Source organism: Triturus cristatus, chromosome 6, assembly GCF_964204655.1.
Source record: "Triturus cristatus chromosome 6, aTriCri1.1, whole genome shotgun sequence".
NCBI lineage: Eukaryota > Metazoa > Chordata > Amphibia > Caudata > Salamandridae > Triturus > Triturus cristatus.
The window spans coordinates 57,627,616-57,649,820 of NC_140589.1; the positions used below are offsets into that span (position 1 = coordinate 57,627,616).

General features: G+C 47.0%; 1 protein-coding gene across 1 annotated transcript in view; it reads right to left on the reverse strand.

The window, feature by feature from the left end:
• The window catches only part of DNAH8 (dynein axonemal heavy chain 8), a 13,985,216-nt gene that overhangs the window by 7,225,015 nt on the left and 6,737,996 nt on the right, over positions 1–22,205 (reverse strand). Inside the window, exon 45 of the mRNA XM_085610239.1 lies at positions 18,387–18,574. Within this exon, the coding sequence (XP_085466365.1) occupies positions 18,387–18,574 (188 nt within the window). The remainder of the gene's footprint in view (positions 1–18,386; positions 18,575–22,205) is intronic.

A 22,205-nucleotide genomic window follows, 5' to 3' on the forward strand; every position in this document is an offset into this window, starting at 1 on the left:
GCAGCGAGGCCCGCGTTGCTACCTGACAAATGTCCTGCAGAGGGACTCCGCGTCCCAGGGCAGTAGTTGCCGCTGTGGCCCGAGTGGAATGGGCCCGCAGCCCAACAGGAGGTTCCTTCTTAGCCAAGGAATAACAGGCCTCAATGCACAAGACGACCCACCGAGAGATGGTCCTCTTGTGCACTGCCCGCCCCTTCTTAGCGCCCACGTAACCAACGAAGAGTTGGTCGTCCACCCGGAACTGTTTTGTGCGGTCCAGATAGAAGGAGAGCGCTCGTTTTGGGTCCAGACGGTGGAGCCTCTCTTCCTCTTTCGAGGGATGCAGAGGCGAAAAGAAGGTGGGCAACGTAACAGACTGGCCGATGTGGAAGGCAGTTACCACCTTAGGGAGAAAGGAAGGATGAGTCCTGAGAGCAACCTTGTCCGGATGGACAGAAAGTAAAGGAGGCTTAGATGAGAGAGCCTGGAGTTCACTCACCCTTCTAGCAGAGGTGATGGCAACCAGGAAAGCGGTCTTAAGAGTCAGAAGATGAAGGGGACAATTATGAAGGGGCTCAAAAGGGGCGCACATTAGATAGGTTAGCACCAGGTTCAAGTCCCACTGAGGCATTACGAAAGGGACGGGAGGAAACATGTGAGTAATGCCTTTAACCCCTTCTGTGCCCATGACGTGCTGGACTCGTCATGGAGCACAGTTGCGCTGTGCCCATGACGAGTCCAGCACGTCATGGGGCATTCCCTGGGGAATCCCTCTGGTGCGGGCACCAGAGGGATTCCCTTTTAATGAAAATAGCCTCGGGAGCTGGGGAAGAGCTTACCCAGCTCCCGAGGCCCCCCCGCCTTTCAGTGCAATGACGATCGGCGCGCACGTCGCGCCGACGTCATTACACTGAAAGTGAAACTGAAATGAGCCAAGAGGCTCATTTCAGTTTCACTTTCTACGTGCTCAGGGGGCTATCTCAGCCCCCTGAGCACGTAGAAAGACGGGAGAGGTATCGTTGGAAAGGGGAGAATCTCCCCTTTCCAATGGTACCACTACCCAGTGGATCCCTGCTTAGGGATTGCCACAGGAGGGCGATCCCCAAGCAGGGATCCACCCACTAGACACCAGGGAGGGGGGAGCGGCCCCTTGGGCAAGGGCCTTTGCTCCCCCCAAATAATTTTGGCATCATTTAATCTTTTTGCCCCCCCTGGGGGGCAGATGGGGACAGTAGCTCACAATCTGCCCCCCCGGGGGGGCAAAAAGCTTACTAAACACCAGGGAATTTTTTGTAAAAATAAAAATAGGGGTGGGGCTGCCCAAAACGGGCAGGCCCATGCCCCCACCCCACCCCCCAATTATCACAGTCTTTCTGCCCCCCCCCGAGGGGGGAGATGGGGCATAGGCCCCTAATCTGCCCCTTCGGGGGGGGGCAGAAAGCCCACTATACACCAGGGATTTCTCTTCCGTTTTTTTTTAGGGTGGGGGCTGCCCGAAACTGGCACACCAATGCCCCCACCCACCCACGACCATTACAGTCTTTCTGCCCCCCTTGGGGGGCAGATGGGGCATTGGCCCCCAATCTGCCCCCCCGGGGGGGCAAAAAGACCACTAGACACCAGGGAATTAAAAATAAAATTAAAATAGGGGTGGGGGCTGCCCAAAACGGGCAGGCCCATGCCCCCACCCCACCCCCCAATTATCACAGTCTTTCTGCCCCCCCGGGGGGTAGATGGGGCATTGGCCCCTAGTATGCCCCTTCGGTGGGGCAGAAAGCCCACTAAACACCTGGGATCTTTTTTGCGCAATTGTTTTTAGGGTGTGGGCTGCCCGAAACGGGCACGCCAATGCCCCCACCCTCCCCCCCTCAAAAAAGACAGTCTTTCTGCCCCCCAGGAGGCAGATGGGAGCTGTAGTCCCCAATCTGGCCCCCCCTGGGGGCGCAGAATGCCCACTAGAAACCATGGATTTTTTTGTTTTATTAGTGTAGGGGTAGGGGCTCCCCAAAATGGGCATGACAATACCCCACCCCACCCCCAGAGAAATTCCAGTCTTTCTGCCCCCCGGGAGGGCAGATGGTGGCAGTGGCCCCTGATCTGCCCCCTGCAAAACCAGGTAGTTTTGAGGTAGGCAATTTTCATGTCTCCTCAATACGTTTTGGGCCATTGCCTGTCGCGGGTACTTGAGCCTCCAACACGAGTGAGGCACCGTTTTTATCAGGAGACCCGGGGAAACGCTGGGTGGTAGGAAATTTGTGCCAGCCCGGTGATGCCACAACTTTCCCACACGAAAATGTGTGAAAAAGGTGATTTTTTCAGCTAAATTTGAGGTTTGCAGGGCATTCTGGGTAAGGGAACGTTGGGGGATCCACGCAAGCCATACCTCCCTGGAATTCCCCGGGTGTCTAGTTTTCAGAAATGTGTGGGTTTGGTAGGTTCCCCTAGGTGGCCACCGAGCACCGGGCCAAAAACCCAAGTGACCCCCCTTGCAAAACCAGGTCGTTTTAAGATAGGCAAATTTCATGTCGCCTCACTACGTTGTGGGCCCTTGCCTGTCGTGGGTACTTGGGCCTCCCACATGAGTGAGGCACCGTTTTTATTGGGAGACCCGGGGGAACGCTGGATGGTAGGAAATTTGTGTCAGCCCGGTGATGCCACAAGTTTCCCCCACAAAAAAGTGTGAAAAGGTGATTTTTCAGCTAAATTTGAGGTTTGCAGGGCATTCTGGGTAAGGAAACTTTGGGGGATCCACGCAAGCCATACCTCCCTGGAATCCCCCGGGTGTCTAGTTTTCAGAAATGTGTGGGTTTGGTAGGTTTCCCCAGGTGCGGGCAGAGCTAGGGTTCAAAAACTACAGCTAGGCACTTTGCCAAAAAGGTTCATTTTTCACTGCGAAATTGAGGTGTGTCCACGATGCGTTTTGCGCCGTTTCCTGTCGCGGGCACTAGGCCGACCCACACAAGTCAGGTACCATTCTTCTCGGAAGACTTTGGGGAACGCGGGGTGGGTGGAAATTTGTGGATCCACGCAGATTCCAGAACTTTCCACCAGAGAAATGTAGGGAAAATTTGTTTTTTTGGGCAATTGTTTAGGTTTGCAAGGGATTCTGGGTAACAGAACCTGGTGGGTGGCAGTCAAGTCACCCCATCCTGGATTCCCCTGGGTGTCTAGTTTTCAAAAATGTATAGGTTTTCTAGGTTTCCCTAGGTGCCGGCAGAGCTATGGTTAAAAAACTACAGCTAGGCACTTTGCAAAAAAAGGGTTATTTTTTGCTACAAAATTGAGGTGTGTCCACGTTACGTTTTGCACCGTTTCCTGTCGCGGGCACTAGGCTGACCCACACAAGTGAGGTACCATGTTTCTCGGAAGACTTTGGGGAACGCGGGGTGGGTGGAAATTTGTGGATCCACGCAGATTCCAGAACTTTCCACCAGAGAAATGTGGGGAAAATGTGTTTTTTTGGCAATTGTTTAGGTTTGCAAGGGATTCTGGGTAACAGAACCTGGTGGGAGGCAGTCAAGTCACCCCATCCTGGATTCCCCTGGGTGTCTAGTTTTCAAAAATGTATAGGTTTGCTAGGTTTCCCTAGGTGCCGGCAGAGCTATGGTTCAAAAACCACAGCTAGGCACTTTGCCAAAAAAGGGTCATTTTTCACAGCGAAATTGAGGTGTGTCCACGTTGTGTTTTGCGCCGTTTCCTGTCGCGGGCACTAGGCCGACCCACACAAGTGAGGTACCATTTTTCTCAGAAGACTTTGGGGAACACTGGGTGGGTGGAAATTTGTGGATCCAAGTAGAGTCCAGAACTTTCCACCACAGAAATATGGGGAAAATGTGTTTTTTTTGACAATTTTTTAGGTTTGCAAGGGATTCTGGGTAACAGACCCTGGTGGGAGGCAGTCAAGTCACCCCGTCCTGGATTCCCCTGGGTGTCTAGTTTTCAAAAATGTATAGGTTTGCTAGGTTTCAATAGGTGCCGGCAGAGCTATGGTTCAAAAACCACAGCTAGACACTTTGCCAAAAAAGGGTCATTTTTCGCTACGAAATTGAGGTGTGTCCACCTTACGTTTTGCGCTGTTTCCTGTTGCGGGCACTAGGCTGAGCCACACAAGTGAGGTACCATTTTTCTCGTAAGACTTTGGGGAACGCGGGGTGGGTGGGTGGAAATTTATGGATCCACACAGATTCCAGAACTTTCCACCAGAGAAATGTGGGGAAGAAGTGTTTTTTTTGGCAATTTTTTAGGTTTGCAAGGGATTCTGGGTAACAGAACCTGGTGGGAGGCAGTCAAGTCACCCCATCCTGGATTCCCCTGGGTGTCTAGTTTTAAAAAAGGTATAGGTTTGCTCGGTTTCCCTAGGTGCCGGCAGAGCTAGGGTTAAAAAACTACAGCTAGGCACTTTGCTAAAAAAGGGTAATTTCGCATTGTGAAAATGTGGTGTGTTCACGTTGGGTTTTGAGCCATTTCCTGTCGTGGGCACTATGCCTACCACTACAAGTGAGGTACCATTTTTATCGGGAGACTTAGGGTAATTCAGATTTGTAAAGGAACTGTTATTACCTATTGACTTTCGATGCATTTCTGCCTTCCAAATGAAAGACATTGTGTAAAAAAGAAGTCATTCTAAAAAATGACTGATAATTCTCATGCTAGTATGAGTATTCCCAATTTCGGAAATGTGCAAATATCTACTGTTTCTAAACTCTATATTTTGTTCCCATTTCAGAAATATATAGGTGTCTTTCATACCGATTTTTCAATGTACACATTTTTACAGAATAATTACTATATACCCGGTACATAATTAAAAACCATTGCAAGTTGCTGCTCAGTTTTTGGCTCAGGGTTCGTCGGGTTCTTGGTGAACCTACAAGTCCTATATATCCCCACAACCAGTAATGTCCAGCGGATGTAACAGTATATTGCTTTCAAAGAGCTGTCAAAAGTAGAAGAAGTTACAGGTGAAAACGTTGACACAAAAGACGCTTTTTTTCAACAAATTTTCAATTTATCCTATATTTAACTGTCAGTTTCTATAAAGAAACCTTGATGGATCTACACAAATGACCCCTTGCTGAATTCAGAATTGTGTCTACTTTTCTAAAATGTATAGCTTTCCAGGATCCATTATTGCTTTTGTACCCATTTCTACCATTAACTGGAAGGAGGTTGAAAGCACAAAAAATAGCAAAAATAGTCTATGTCCCAGAGAAATGCCAAAACTGTGTAAAAAATGTTGGGTTTCGGACAAAAGTCTGGTATCCCCTAAAATCTGGGAAAATGGTGATTTCAGCCCCACAAACCCTTTTTTGATAACATTTGTAGGGAAAAACCCAGATGCTTTCATATGCAGCCTGTTTTTCCCCCCAAAAAACTAAATTTTGCTGTATTTTGGCTCATTTCTGTGACCCCACCAGGGGAATCCACAAACCCTGAACACCTTCAGAATCCCCATGATGTTGGAAGAAAAGGACGCAAATTTGGCGTGGATACCTTATGTGGTCAAAAAGTTACAGGGGCCTCAGCGCGCACTACCCCAAATAGCCAAAAAAGGGCGTGGCACAGGAGGGGGAAAAGGCCTGGCAGCGAAGGGGTTAAAGAACCAAGCAACAACAGGGGACTTGAAAAGAGAAGGCTGATCAGGAAGCCGTAAGAAAGCAGAAACAGCGGAAAGATATCCCTTGAGGGTGCCCAGAGCAGAGCCCTGCTGGGCCAGGGAAAGAAGAAAGAGGAGAACTTCAGGAAGAGGGGCAGAAAGGGGATCCACAGCCTTTGCTGTGCACCATGCCACAAATTTGTTCCACCTGCAGGCGTATACTGTTTTAGTGGAGGGACGCCTGGCTGCCAGAATGACATCACAGACTTCAGGAGGCAAGGCAAATGGCATCAACTGCCGCCGCTCAATCTCCACGCATGGAGGTGACAGACTGAGTAGCTCGGGATACCAGTATCTTTGTGCCCAAACCGGAGCCACAAGGATGACTTGGGCCCGGTTGCGCCTGATCTTCTTCAGCACTCTGGGCTGAAGTGGTATAGGTGGAAAGGCGTACAACAGACCGCAACTCCACTCGAGAAGAAAAGCGTCATCGAGCCAGTACAGCCTTGGAAATTCCAACGCGCAGAACTGATGACATTGCGCGTTGTCTTCGGTGGCGAATAGATCTAACCAAGGCTCTCCCCACTGCCGAAAGAGGCCTTGCACCACCTCTGAGTGAAGACGCCATTCGTGATCCATCATGCACCCGCAGCTGAGTTCGGCCGCCGTGGAGTTCAGGGAACCTGCCAGGTTTTGAACCACCAGGAAAACGCCCAGATGTTCCAGCCATGTCCAGGGGCGCAGAGCCTCCTGACAGAGGGTCCATGACCCCACCCCGCCTCACTTGTTGCAGTACCACATGGCGGTGGTGTTGTCTGTGAACACCTGCACTGCTCTCCCCTTGACAGAGGGAAGGAATGCCTTCAGTGCAAGTTGGATCGCCCGAAGCTCCGGAAGGTTGATATGAAGCTTGGACTCCGCCAGAGACCAGAGGCCTCTGATCTCTGCCTCTCCCATGTGGCCTCCCCATCCCAGGAGGGACGCATCCGTCACCACTGTAAACTTTGGTTGGGGAAGGGAGAGGGATCTGCCGTCGACCCAATGCCGGTTCGTGAGCCACCACTGCAGCTGTCCTGTAGTGCCCTCCGAGATCTGGACGTGATTGGACAGGTTCCCCTGATGCTGCGCCCACTGGAACTTCATGTCCCACTGCAGAGCCTGCATATGTCATCTGACATGATCGATCAGCAGGATGCAGGAGGCCATGTAGCCCAGGAGCCTCAGGGTCACTCTGACCGAAACCCGGGACAAGGGCGGAATCAAAGTCCGAATCTCCCGGACTCGCTGTTCGGGAGGATAGACCCGAAACTGCGCCGTGTCGACCGCTCTGATGAAGAGGAGCTTCTGAGAGGGGATCAGGTGTGACTTTGGCACGTTGATGGAGAACCCCAGCAAATGCAGGTCAACCATAGTCTGGAGTTGGGAGACGACTGTCTGGGGCGAGCCCGCCTTCAACAACCAGTCGTCGAGATAGGGGAAGAATGAAATCCCTGATCTGTGCAGATGAGCTGCGACCAACGCCATCACTTTCGTGAACACCCGAGGGGCGCTGGTAAGGCCAAAAGGAAGCACGGTGAACTGAAAGTGCTTGTGGACTACCGTGAACCGCAGGTAACGCTGGTGGGCCTGCAGGACTGAGATGCGGAAGTAAGCATCTTGCAAGTCCAGCGCTACCATCCAGTCTTGTGGAAGAGAGCAGACAAGACCTGAGCCAAAGTGAGCATCTTGAACTTCTCTTTGCGGAGGAGGCAATTGACGTTTCGTAGGTCTAAGAGAGGACGCAGGCCCTTGTCCTTCTTTGGCACCAAAAAGTAGTGGGAATAGCAACCACGACCTACTTCTGGCGTTGGACCGCACTCAATGGCCCCCTTGGCCAAGAGGGCCGCAACTTCCTTCTGAAGAAGCACCAAGTGATCCCCCGGCATGCGGTGGTACTGAGGTGGCATGGCTGGAGGGGTAGCCTCGAAGGGTAGGGTGTAGGCCCTTCAGACTATCTCTAAAACCCACCTGTCTGATGTGATGGTGCACCAGTGGGGGAGGTGATGGCGAAGCCTGCCGCCCACTGGCGTTTGATGGGCCTGAAAGCTCAGACTAGGAAGGTTTGGAGGCAGTGGTGGCCAGGGTGAAGGTCGACTGACCCGCCCGCTGGCCCCTTGGTCCGCCACGGCAGAACCCGAGTCCATGGCCACGCTGGAATTGCTGCGCAGGCTTGTGGCTCTGTTGTGAATGCTGCGGGACGCCCCTTCCGGTGCCACGAAAGGAGCGAAAAGCAGAAGGCGGAGGAGAGTAGACTGCAGAGAGTCCCAAGGACTTGGCCATAGCCGTGAGTCCTTAAACCGCTCCAATGCGCTGTCTGCTTTGTCGCCGAAGAGGCGATGGCCATCAAAAGGCATGTCCATAAGTGTGCTTTGGACATCCCTCGAAAATCCAGTTGTCCCCAACCAGGAGTGGCGTCTGACCGCCACCGTCGTTGCAATTGATCTGCCCAGTGAGTCAGCGGTGTCTAGGCCACAACGAATCATGAACTTAGCTGCGTCTCTCCCCTCTGCAACAGCCTGAGAGAGAGCTGTCACCGTATCCCAAAGAGAGTAGGAATAACGCCCAAGAGGCATGCGGTGTTCACAGACCGCAGTGCAGAACTGGCGGAAGAAAAAAATCTTCTTTCCGAACTGATCCAGTTTCTTGGATACCCTATCCGGTGGTGCGGAAGGGAAGGCGGTTGGGAAAGCAGAGACTTGGACAACCAAGCTCTCAGAGTGGGGTGTTGGGAGAGGAAAATGGGGTCACTCGGAGCCGGGCGATGGCATCGGGCCACGTTCCTATCCACAGGAGCCCCTGTGGTGGGCCTGGACCAGGTGACCAAAAGAACGTCAGAAAGTGCTTCATTGAAGGGAAGCAGCGGCTTCGCAGAAGTAGCTGCTGGCTAAAGCACGTCTGTCAAGAAGTTAGTCCTGATGGCCACAGTAGGGAGCACGAGGTGTAGGGCCTTGCTGCCCTACCCAACACCACAGCATAACTAGCACCGTCCTCCGTAGCCAAGGTAGGAGGAGACAGCATGCCAAGGTCTGGTGAGGTATCCAGACCACTGGCTTCCCCCAACTCCTCTGCCCAGTCCTGTTCATACTCGCAATCAGCTGAGAGAGGGTCCTCAGACCCCTCCCAGGCACCCCCTTCCTCCTTAGGCCGTTCAGAAGGCCTGAAATAAGGAGCAGGGACATGGGGATAGAAATCCCCGAGCAACGTCGAGAACGGCATCAATTGACACCGGCCTGTCGCCGCGTCCACTTCGGGGCTGAAACCGGGGTCGGCGGCGTCCCGAAGAGTGGGCGACGTCAGAAGTGGTCCGGTAGGGTTGATGTTGGTGGAGGTGTTATAAGGTCAACCAGCGTCGACCAGGATCCAGGCCTAGATCCAGGGGGTCCTGCGGCGCTGAGACCGGAGCCGGCTGTGATGCCGGGGCCGGAGGCATGGTGATGAAAGGCGAGGACCCCCAGTCAGGACCGCGGGCCCTAAGGCGCACCAGTGGGACCTGACGGCCCAAAGAGGCAAGCCATGGCCAACAGGAATTCCTGTATTTGGGCCGGAGTCGCTGACGGACACGGGAAAGGCGGGTAGGCCGGCGGCAACACCTGAGGCTCTGCTGGAACCGCGGGGGAGGCACCACCCACACCCTCAGCCATGTCGCATGACCGGTGAGGAAAGTCGAAGAACGACGATGTTTCTTCGACTTCTTGTGCTTCACCTTACCTGACCCCCAGTGAGAAGACTTTGATCCCGAAGATTGATGGTGATGACGCACAGTCCCTCGACCTCCTATGGGACCAGGACCTCAAACGGCGCGGAGCTGACTGCCAGGCCTCCAGCAGCTTTCGGGTCCGCTCCCTCAAAGACTTTGGCGCCATGGCCCGGCAGTCGGATCATGACTTGGAGTCGTGGTCGCGCCCCAGGCAGAAAAGACACACACGGAGGGAGTCCGTCACCGACATAATAAGGTGACAGTCCTCGCAGGTCTTAAAACCGGGAATCCTAACTGCACCAGGAGTCAAAGACTCAATGAAAAAATAGAGACAAAAAGGCCTCAAAAAGTCAGTCAAAAATTGATTGGGGGTTCCTGCTCTTCCCGGATCTGTGCTGGCTGGGGCGGAAAAAGAAAGAACTGACGTCAGCATGCGTGGGCGGCGTCTAAGTAGCGCCCCCGACATCATCTGAGCGACCACGATACCAACAACAGACACGGAGCCGCACGACGCCACCTACCGACGCGCAGGGTTACTGCTGTTGAAAACTTTCTGGATCTAGTCTGACGCCTGGGGGTAATTCTAAGGTAAGGAATCTATCACTATGTGCTTCTTTCCGATTGTTGATTACAAGGAAGACTAGATACTGTTACTTTTTAACTTATCTACTATTAGGTTAGATATCATGCTTTAAACAACAGATTGCTAAAGATATCTATTTGTTTTTAAATGTCTTTCTTTTTATTGTTTAAATCTGTTTATTGAAGATTTAGCATAGTTTACATGTACACAAAAGATGAACGTTATCAATGCATGCATTATAATCACTAAACAATTTAAATGGTACAAAGATAAATATAGATTCGAGTCAATACTATATTCCGAGTGTCCAGCCGGACAGACGATTTAATATAGGAATCAGAAAATAAACAAATTTTCAAAACAAAATACTTGTGGGACACAGTCCTGTATCCCGAAGGGACCATAACAATTACATAACACACAAGGACAATTCAGGCAAGACGTTTTGTAGCTTGTGAAGTATCAATTGTAACAAGCTTTGGACAACAGTCAATACACTTTTTAACACAGTGGAGTAATGTGCAAGCTGTTTTAAGGGGGTCGACGACGTTTCGATCCTTTCAAGAAAATAATAGGATCATCATCAGGACTACAATAATGTACAAGCCTGATTCGAGAGAATTTGCCTGTGAAAAGGAAAAAGGTGTAGGGGATAAGGGAGAAAAAGGGAAAATAATTAAAACAGGGAAAGGAATTAAAACAACCTGATTAGGGTTGGACTGTAGAGAGGGGTGATGACCGAAGTGTCCGTAATCATGCGTGAGCCAAGTACTGAGAGTGTGTCAAAAAAGTACGACGGCGTGGTGGGTGATAACACAGGAATAGGAGCAGGGGAGCCATGAGGGAAGGTGGAGTGCATGACTGTGCGAGACGATGGGCATAGCGGAAAAAGGATTGAGAATGAAGGAGTGAGCATACCGTGATTTAAGCATGCCAAACGCAGAGGAAGCAGATAAAAAGTGCTGAGGAACGATGGTTCCAAGAAAAACCAGGGTGTAGCTCACCTTGGTCCGGGGGTCGGACGCGTTTCCAAAGCGCGAGAATAGCCCGAGATTGACGATGTAGGAGCTCTGGGGAGAGAAGGGAGGAATAAGTGCGGCGAAAAGGATGCGTGAAGGTGAATGTGGGAACGGAGAAGGTGGCGCTCACCTGGAGCAAGGGGATGGCGGAGGAATCCAATGGATTTGCTGGAGTGAATCAAGGATTAAATTGGTTCCAGCGGCGTGACGATGCACTAGGGGGAGAAGAAAGGGTTAGCGGCCAAAGAGGTGCGATGCCGTGGGTACAACTCCTACGGGGCTGGGAAGCTGTGAAAGCACTTACCCAATATCCGCTGTGTTCGCAATAGAGCAATGCCGGGTAGCTACGAGTGTGCGCGTGGCTCGGGATTTTAAATATTTAAGAACGTGGTGCGTGAGCGGGCGCCATCTTGAGCGAGGGGATAGAAATAGAAAACAGAGGTAAAGAGGTTGAAAGCGGGGAGGTAGGAGATAGAAAGTTGTAATCCAATGAAGTAATTTACATGGAATTATTGAAGCGTCTACAATGAAGTCAGTCAATATACAAATAAAATAAAAACGGTTGCATACACATTATGATTGCATATAAATTACATATAAATTATGGACAAGATGACCTAGTAACGCACAGAAGGCAATGTAGGATATGTGATACATGGTACAGTAAGAGAATTAAAAGGGGAAGAGAGTGGGAAAAATTGCACGCAATCAATATGAGAACAGGAGCAAGCAATTAAAATGAGAAAAGTGAAATGGTAGCAGGAAGACCCAAACAAATGGCAGCTAGCAGAGAGTTAAATGAGGTTGGTCCAATCCTCATTTCGGTTGAGCCCATTTCTGATACTGTTCATGCGGATAATCATTCGTAACTCTTCTTTGTTGAGGATTTTGGCAATGTCTCCACCCCTGGGTGGTGGTTTGATGACTTTAATTACAGTCCATTTTATATCAACCTCTGTATGCTCCATTTCAACAAAGTGTTCAACCAGGGGAGCGTTAGGAGTTTTGCAACGCACCCTACTCCTGTGTTGACCGATTCTTAACTTAACCTTTTGTGTAGTCTGGCCAATGTAGATTTTATTACAGGGGCATGAAATCAAGTAGATAACATTACACGTATTACAGTTGGAGAAAGAATTAAGGTTAATAGACACATTGTTTAATATAAAATCTTTTCCTTCCATAGTAGTGCTGCAGACATTACAATTACCACATTTAGCATGTCCAATTAGGGGATCTAGGCCCCAAAGAGTATCAAGAGTCGAGGATGGTTTTGAGGAAGGTAGGGCAGCCCTTACCAAGTGGTCCTTTAGGTTGTGGCTCTTGCGAAATGCCCGTTCTATTGTGAGGTTGCCCACATTCACTGTAGGCCAATGTTTCAAAATGGCCTTGCGAATGGAGTGAGAGGCAGGGGAGAAAGTGGTGACACAGACTAGACGATTCAAATTGGTTTTCAACTTGGGTGAAAGAAGAACTTCCCTAGGGCAATACCAGGCCCGTTTTTGTGCGTTGCGTACTAGCCTTTTTGGATAGCCACGCGCTTTAAGCTTGCTGGTCAGGGTGGCAGCCTCCGAGAAATTGTCATGCTTAGAGAAGCAATTACGCCTGATGCGTAGAAATTGCGAGTAAGGTAAGGAGTCTCTGAGTGCTCGTGGGTGGTGACTTTCATACCTCAATAAAGTGTTTCTCTCAGTGCTCTTTCTGTATAGTCTGGTCAGTAATTCCCCATCTTGATAATAGATAGTTAGGTCAAGAAAAGGAATCTGTGCTCTATCATGGGAGCCAGTGAAATGGAGGCCTGAGCAATTGTTGGTAAGCCAGTGTAAAAATTGGGAAAGTGTTTCTTCGTTGTGATGCCATATCAGAAAAATATCGTCTATGTATCGGCGCCACATTGTGACTCCAGAGAGAAAGGGGTTAGTGGCTGAGAGAATGCTAGTCATCTCAAGGTGATCCATAAAGAGAATGGCTAGGTTAGGAGCAAAAATTGCACCCATTGAAGTTCCCTTCACTTGCTGGTAATATTCATTATCAAAAAGGAAAAAGTTTCTAGTCAGACAAATTTCAAGTAATTGAATAATGAATAGTGTGGGGACCGGGTGTGGGCGTGGTCTGGAGTCGAGGATCCCTTGAATGACAATGAGTGCCTGGGTTTGTGGAATATTCGTGTAGAGGGATTCCACATCCAACGTGCAGAGTAAATCATTAGTGGGATCAAAAGGGTGATGTTCAATCAGGTTAATCATGGCCATGCTGTCTCTGATGTAGCAATTCGTCAGCGGGACGAAGTCTTTTATGAAGTGATCAATATATTGGCCCAGTGGTTCAAGGATTGAACCACAGCCAGACACTATGGGTCTTTATGCACCTTAGGTAGTGTATATATAACTGGGGTGCGTGGGGATTTAGCATTCAAAAAGAGAAATTCTTTCTGACTGAGGAAGCCGTCAGATTTGGCCTCAGTAGTGATCTGTAAAATACGTTTCTGTAATTCTTTCGTGGGATTAGTAGATAATCTACAGTAATGATCTGTGTTGGAAAGTTGGCGTTGGATTTCTGCTTTGTAGGCATTTTTCTCTTGGAGCACAATGCCACCACCTTTATCAGCTGATTTTATGACTAAAGGAATCATTCATTTTGAGTGAATCAATTGCTTTTTTTCTCGGGGAGAGTAATGTTGTAAGGAATGAATTGTTTTTTCGATTCCAAGATGGTTAAGTCATTCAGTATGAGTTTCTCAAAAGTGGCAATTTCGGTGGGGTTCATATTGATGGATGGAGAGAATGTAGAAGGAGGCCTGAAAGGAGTGTTCGAAATGGATGGAGGGGAAGGGTTCAAAAGAAAAAAGGCATGTAGGCGTAATCTTCTGAAAAAACGGAGTAGTTCAGTGTGTAATTCTAGAAAATTAGGGTGAGTGGTAGGGACAAAGGATAGGCCCTTACTTAACAAGGACAGTTCAGGATCTGTGAGGTTGTGCTGGGAAAGGTTAAAAATGGGTATTTGTTGTAAGTGATTAGGATTTACCACTGATAGAAATTGTGGCGTGTTTGGCGCTCGCCCAGTTGGTTGTACCATCTTTGCGCCTGCTTTACGCGGCCTCGTTTGGGCAGTTCGCTCTGGCCACGTCCTAAAAAATTAGGGCCTGACAAATTGGAGCCTTGGTTACGATTGGAAGTACTAGGACCTTCTCCTGAGTCAGAATTGTCTGATGATTCAGCTGATGTGTCTGAGAAGCCTACTAAATTATTCCGTTTGTTAAAACGGCCCCAGGGTCTGCTGTTTTGTGGGTTAGAGTATATCCGATTTGTGTAAAAATCTTTTTGTAAATATGGATAAGTTTGTTCTGTGTTGTAGGCTCTAATGTCTTTCTTAACTTTCACTGTTTTCTTATTTTGCTCAATTCTTTGAAAGTCATCAACTGTTTTCTGTACTTGTTCTAGCAGTTTTTTGCTGTCTAGTACTGGGCAAGAGTCTCTAATCTGTTTTTTGATTTCTTCAAGCTCTGTTGCTAGTTTAATAAGAGATTCAGCGGCAGTGTCGATTCCTAGAACAAGCCAATGTCTTGAACAAGTTGTGCCAATGTAGCTGAAGTTATTAATATATTTGGGGTTATCGGTGAAGATTCCGGCAATGTTTCGCACTTGCAGCCCAGCAGGGATTGTGTCTGCTTTAAGGTATTCTGTGAGCATGCAGGTCATAAGCTGGAGACGTACTTGTTTCTTTTTACACTTTTCTAGTTGGTCTGCCAAGGATATGTTGGTGTTGGTTGCGGTATCGGTTAAGTCAGCGAACAGGGAAGGGCCCTCACAGATTCTTTTGATATATTCGTCCGAATATAAGGGTGCGTGGTCAGACAAAACAATGGATGTAGTATAGAGGGAAGAGCAGGGAGATGTGGTGAGAGGGGGAAAAAAAGGGGATAAACGGAAAAAGGGGGAACAGGGAATGCCCACTTATGAGTAAGGGGATGAGTATCCTACCCTTGCAATCCAGCGATTGCGCTTAACATATTTCAGAAAAAACAAGGGAACCCTCAAGGTAGTTAAGGACCTTGGGTAACAGTTATGCAAAAAAACAATGGTCTTTAAACAATTTAAATGGTACAAAGATAAATATAGATTTGAGTCAATACTATATTCCGAGCTACACCCTGGTTTTTCTTGGAACCATTGTTCCTCAGCACTTTTTATCCACTTCCTCTGCTTTTGGCATGCTTAAATCACGGTATGCTCACTCCTTCATTCTCAATCCTTTTTCAGCTGTGCCCATCGTCTCGGACAGTCATGCACTTCACCTTCCCTCATGGCTCCCCCGCTCCTATTCCTGTGTTATCACCCACCACGCCGTTGTACTTTTTTGACACACTCTCAGTACTTGGCTCACGCATGATTACGGGCACTTCGGTCATCACCCCTCTCTGCAATCCAACACTAATCCGGTTGTTTTAATTCCTTTCCCTGTTTTAATTCTTTTCCCTTTTTCTCCCTTATCCCCTACACCTTTTTCCTTTTCACAGGCAAATTCTCTCGAATCAGGCTTGTACATTATTGTAGTCCTGATGATGATCCTATTATTTTCTTGAAAGGATCGAAACGTCGTCGACCCCCTTAAAACAGCTTGCACATTACTCCACTGTGTTAAAAAGTGTATTGACTGTTGTCCAAAGCTTGTTACAATTGATACTTCACAAGCTACAAAACGTCTTGCCTGAATTGTCCTTGTGTGTTATGTAATTGTTATATTCCCTTCGGGATACAGGACTGTGTCCCACAAGTATTTTGTTTAGAAAATTTGTTTATTCTCTGATTCCTATATTAAATCGTCTGTCCGGCTGGACACTCGGAATATAGTATTGACTCGAATCTATATTTATCTTTGTACCATTTAAATTGTTTAAGGACCATTGTTTTTTTGCATAACTGTTACCCAAGGTCCTTAACTACCTTGAGGGTTCCCTTGTTTTTTCTGAAATATGCATTATAATCAAGTCATACAATTTTAAACTCGCTGTGTCACAGGATAAATGATACCTGTAGAATGTGTAGTGGCAAATGCTGAGGGGAGTGTGAGTCAGTGTGCTACACCTGCAATGTCTGCCTTACTTGCCTCGCGGTGCACTTCTCAGGGTTGTACATTCTCTCCAATTATTGTGCAACAGATATGAACTGTGGTGGTGGGTATCAACCAGATGAGGACAAAGTAAAACAAAGGAAGGAGGGGGTAACTGTGAGTGAAACTCTGCCGCCCCCATCCGACGTATATCAGTCCATATGTACGCGATACGTGCTATGGAGCCTATTTATGTATACATCGCCCAACTGGTGATCTAAGTGGAAGGCTACCGCGGCCGTACTGCTTAGGGGTTGCGGTCCGAATGTCTTTAAATGTCTTTCTTGACCTACAAATGTCAGGGGCATATCATCAACAACCGGCGACTTTAGCGCTAGGATAATTATCGCCCGCTATCGCTTGTTTTTATCGCAGAGATAGCGCGCCATCAGCGACACTTATCTCCAGAGCGATAAAAATACCCGAGTTAGTTGCCAAATGTGCAATTATCGCTGGGATTCCAGCGATAATCGCACAATGTTTGGCACTACGTTGTTGATAGGGCATGGCATACTTAACCATGATAACGACCTTCCACTGGATATCATGGCTAAGTCAAACTAAAAGCAGGCGTAAGGAAAGTAGCGTTAACCGTGGTTAGCGCTACTTTTCTGATCGCTATCCTTGTCAGCGTGCCGATTGATAATTGGAGAAATGTCGGTTAGCGACATTTCTCCAGTTATATTTGGAAGGAACGCCCACTTTGCATTTCATTAGAGATGCAAAGGGAGGCGTAGGGAAAAAGGGTGCTAACGTGATTTTGCATGTTAGCACCCTCTTGTTGATAGGGCGATAGTTTTATCTCCGCTTTTTTGGCTTTCAAAGCCAAAAAAGCGGAGATAAAGCCCTTGCTGATATGCCCCATCAGTCCCCAACACAGGGGCATATCATCAAGGGCTTTTTCTCCACTTTTCTGGCTTTAAAAGCCAGAAAAGCGGAGATAAAACCAACGCCCTATCAGCAAGAGGGTGCTAACATGCGTATTGCATGTTGGCAGCCTTTTACACTACGCCTACCTTTGTATCTCTAATGAGATGCAAAGTGGGTGTTCCTGACATACACTACATGTCAGGAGAGCAATAACGCGTCTTTGCGCTATCAGCAAGGATGCCCTTGCATTTTAGCAGACGTTAGTTTTTGGAGAAAATTGCTGTTTTCTCCAAAAACTAACGTCTGCTAAAATCCTGACTAAGCCGCCCCTACCATTGGGGGTGGATTATGCTGATACGACCACAGGGTCGTATTAGCAAGGTTATAGCCCTTTTGCAGGGAACATCGCTGGAAAACCAGCGATGTTCCCTGCAAAACGGCAATAACATCGCTATCTCTGGAACTTTTATCGCCCTGGAGCAGAGCGTTGATGATAACGCGCTACCAGGGCGATAAAAAGCAGAGGTAGCCAGCGATAAGAAAATTATCGCTAAGCACGGCCAGCGATAATTATCGCTGGCCGTTGCTGATATGGCCCAGAGTGACCAGTCAGAAGGTGGTATCCAGTGTCTCTTTTTTCTCTCTTATCCCATTCTTCTTTAACCGCTTTGACTATTGGCTAATATATTTCTATTGTGTCTGGTTCGTGATAGGGTGAGGGGTGCTAGAGTCCATAACTACTGTTAGATTCTTAGTACAAGGTTAGTGTTTTCTCATAGTAATATCTTGATGAAAAATATGGAAGGCGAATGGTGTAGAGGCAGTGTGCACGCAATACATTTGAGTGGATGTTTTTGTATGTGATGAATTGGATGAGTTGAAGATTATGATTGCTTTTGTTAAACAATTTGTAATTGCTCTTGTGAATAAAAGAAATGTGTTTGGTAGATAAGCGTGTACTGCTACTTTTTCCACATTGAAGGTGTAAGGTTTATCTCGGTATCTCTGCATAAACAAGGAAGATATCTAAATAACTGAATTAGGTATAGGAGATACGTGTGCCCGTTACCTTGAGTTAAACTGTTTAAGCACAGGTAAATCAAGATAGCAACATTGTGGCCCTTTCCACCTACCTATGTAGTAGGATAGGCCACTTTTAATAGACCTATGATATAGTGACGAATTTCAACAGAATAATTTTACTCATTAAAGGAAATGCATTATGACATTTGTGATATGCAACTAATGGTGAAGCTCTTTCAATAACTCTTTCTCTAGCACAAACCAACATTAGTAGAAATACAAAAATATGGACTGACTGTTAATATTTCGTAGCTTTATCATGCAAATTGGAACATACACACCAAACATCCTATACATGCAGGAACAACTATTGCATGGCAGGTCGAGGTACGTAAGCTACTTAAATACTAAGAGTACTACCTGCAAGCATACAAATATAAAAATGAACAAATTACTTGTGTGAGGTCTTACCATTGTGAGAAAGATTCCAAATTCCGGGTTCAATTCCACATTGTCTCCATCAGTAAAGATAAATTGTTTTTTCCTTTCCTTTCTTGCAGTCAAAACAATAGAGATTTGCTGAGCTGCGACTGATAGGACAGGTAATTCAATCCTGTTAAACTCATCAAAGCATCCCCAGGAACCAGATTGAGCAAGACCTGTATTAAGAAAGTGTAATTAAAAAATAAATGTAAGTTGATACCATAATAGACATTTGTGATCACAGAAGTGGACAACATATTTAGAGTTTGGGAAGCATTTGGTTTACATCGGCAGAGCCTCAGGTGTCTCCCATAATGTAAACCCTTAACCTGGCCCTATAAAGAGCATAGTGACTGTCACTGGTTTTTTCCACCTGCTCACGCGTGAGTAAAACACACAATGGGCTTCATGTTCATGAAGAAAACTCACATCTAAATCATTGTATATTTTTTGCTTTTTGAGAACAAACTTCCTAGGAGTTTGTTTTCAGATAACAAAAACGTTGCTGAGCTGGCACATCAAACATGGCATCCACTTAGGAAAAGAGAAGTGTCTTTAATTGAGCTGTAGCAGAAGCAGAGGTGATTTCACTGAAGGTTCTCTGTACCTACTTCCTGGAATTTAGAACTTGGAGCTAGAGTACTAATCATTTTTACGGTCAGAAACACTCTGATTTGGAGTTTGCAACTGCAAAAATGTTTGCTTCTACCAACCCCTAAAATAAGATTGTGACCCCATACCGAATCAGTATTTGGATGAAAAAAAGTTACTAACCTGTAACTACAGTTCTCCAGCACTGGTATCTTTCGTAGATTAACATGCTTGAATCATTCCCCGTTTGTTGAGTATGGAGCCCCGCTGTAACTTCACAATTGCAATACAAGGAACTGTCTGCCTAAAAGGTCTTTGAATGATCCCACTTTGTTAGCACATCCACTTCATTGGAAAATGCCGGAAAGTAACCCCATGAGATGAGAGTGGCCCTACCATCACCCCTCCCAGATGCCATGTCCGCTCAGTGTGGACATATCTAAGCCTATCAACAATTAACTGAGGTGAGCCTGTATCAGGGGTGCGCCGCATGTGGAAATTATAAAAGATATCAACACTGGAGAGCTACAGATACTGGTAAGAGGGCGTGATGGGAAAGGTACCTGCTGAGGAACAAGAGGCTTGTATCACAAGGCTCTCCAATGATGGGTGTGAAGAAAGGAACACTGGGTCTCCAGGGGCCAGTCTGTTGCACCTTGCTACTGATCTGTGGACTGCTTTGGAAGTAGTTGGCTTTTCCCAAACCACAGGTATACGTTCTGACAAAGCTTTATTAAACAGTATCAAGGGTTCCGTGGCATGGGAAGCTGTATGTAGAACCTCAGTAAGGATGTTCGCCTTACTTTCCTTGGGGAGCAGCTCCACGTCCAACATCCCTACGGTCATTTTGATTACTGAGTGGTAAGATGTAACCTCAAAAGGGGAAAGCCACGCTGAGGAATACAGCACCCACTCATGAGAGGTATATAGACCACTGGCACCCCTTAGTCCCTGCAAAATCAGGATCCAAAGCAGTGTACTTTCCATTTCCATCATCAATTGGACTGGGGTCTTAATGAGGATCCCAGCTACCGAAAATGTACCTGCCCTTTTCTATGAGACATTGAGCCTCACTCCTTGAAAGGTGATATGAAAGTTCCATCAGAGGCAAAGATTCCAGATGAGAAGGTTGTGATGCCATAGAGAACGTTCAGGAGCAGGAGACAATTCTGTGCCTCTGGTGACATTGGTTGAGGCGCTGGTGGCATCATCTGTGACACTAGTGGAGTCAACTGAGGAGTTGGCAAGTGATGGTATCCATGCAGAAGATATAGATGAAGGGATTGTTATCAGAGGTGGAGTCAGTCGTGGCACCAATCCTGAAGGTTGGGATGACACCGTAGTCAAATTCTCTGCCGAGGTGACTAGTGGCAAAGGCAGGAATGGTGAGAAGGGGGGCTGATGGTATGGTGTTGGCAAGGCTTCGAAGGTAAAGCCATCGGACCTATGGGACTGGCTGGTGCTCCGGAGGACATCATGGATCATTGGAGGATATCGAGATTGCATTAAGGAAGATAGGTGGAGGCAACCTTGGAGTGGAGAACTATTGATAAGGCTGATCAGGTTGGGGTCTTGGAATTGGCGCTCAAGCAGCTGAGTCTCTGGAATTGGCACCAGGTCAGGTGGAGCCATAGTCTAGTGTAGATATTTGTGAGGAGGTCTTGATGACTTACTTTTAGATGAGTGTTGCAGTCCTGAATCATGTCGACTTATCTTCTTGAGTTTTTTCTTGGACGACTTTGACTACGGCACTGACTCTGGAGTCTTTGACATTGGTCTGAACTTTCAGCATCCTTGACATTCACCCCATGCCTGGCTATGCCTGCACATGAATATCTTAGCCTCCCTCTCTATATATAGCCTTGAGGTGAATTCTTCAACAAGATTTGCAAGCCTTCGTATTGTAATCAGACCCCAACCACCAAAGACAGATTTCATGGGGGTCTGTAATGGACATTTGTCCATCACAGTTATTACGTAGTATGCAACCTGACTATTTGGGAGGTGACATGACAAAAATTTAAACTGAAGAATAAAATAAGAAAAAGACGTCAACAACGTTGAATAATTCCCGAGGTGATTAGAAGCTCTGAACTAGTTTCATTGGCATGTAAAAAATAGAACTGATGTCTGCATTCCAATGGGGGAACTTTATGGCTCCAGTAATGTCATATGGACTCTGCCAAAGTGGAGCCAGCGCCCCCTACTAGCATTGAGAGATAGTAAAACTTTCTGAATATTCAAAAGATGAGGAATCTGCAGATAGAAGTATCAATTAGAAATGGCTCTTTCTGATATTGAAAGCAAGTCATCTTATGATGTGAGCTAGAATAGCTATACTTGGCTACTCATGTCATCCCTTGGTGACTATCATAAAAGTGCATCTGCAAGTTGCATCCTATATTATGCTTCTGAAAAAAATGATCCTATTTTATCAAGTGGACAGAAGGAAAACTTTAATTAACTTGCATATTAGGACATTGTATATTTCGACGTCATTATGGCAAGGTGTGTTAGATAAATTGGCAACTCATATAAAGACTTGTCTGGAGATTGTAAACCTATATATCTTAAGGATAAATTTCTTCTCTGTGACCTATTTTCTGTAATGACAGCAGGATAATCATTAGATTCAGGAATTTCAGTAGTGCCTCGACTATTTTTAGAACCCTGATGTTCCAGACGTACAGAATATTCCCAATAAATATATTGCAGAGCCTGTTCACCCCTCTGTAATGATTGACACACAACCATTGAAGTCGGAGTCCCTGTTAATAATTCATTACAAATTTGAGTAATTAACTAGGAGTTTTCAATTTATCGACCCGAACGCGATAGCACCACACCCACCCAGTCAAGTAGGCTGTCAAAGGGGCTTGGTGTTGATCTCCTTCCATTGTGGTCATGGAATGTGTAGTAAAGTATGATCTGCTCTCATGGTTACCCCCTACTTTTTTGCTGGTATCAGTATATTTTTTTACTAGCCTGACTGGGATCCTGCTAATCAGGACCCCAGTCACTGTACTTCCTCCCTAAATTGACCATGATAAGTACTTCTGCACAACCACAATTGGCTACTGGTGTACCCGTGAAAGAGCCTAGTAAATGGTACTGAGGTACCCAGGGCATAGGTAAGAATGCATGATGGAATTCCACATGTGTTTTTCATGCATGCCTTAGGAACTCCGTCATTTGAACAAATGCGTCTTTAGCATG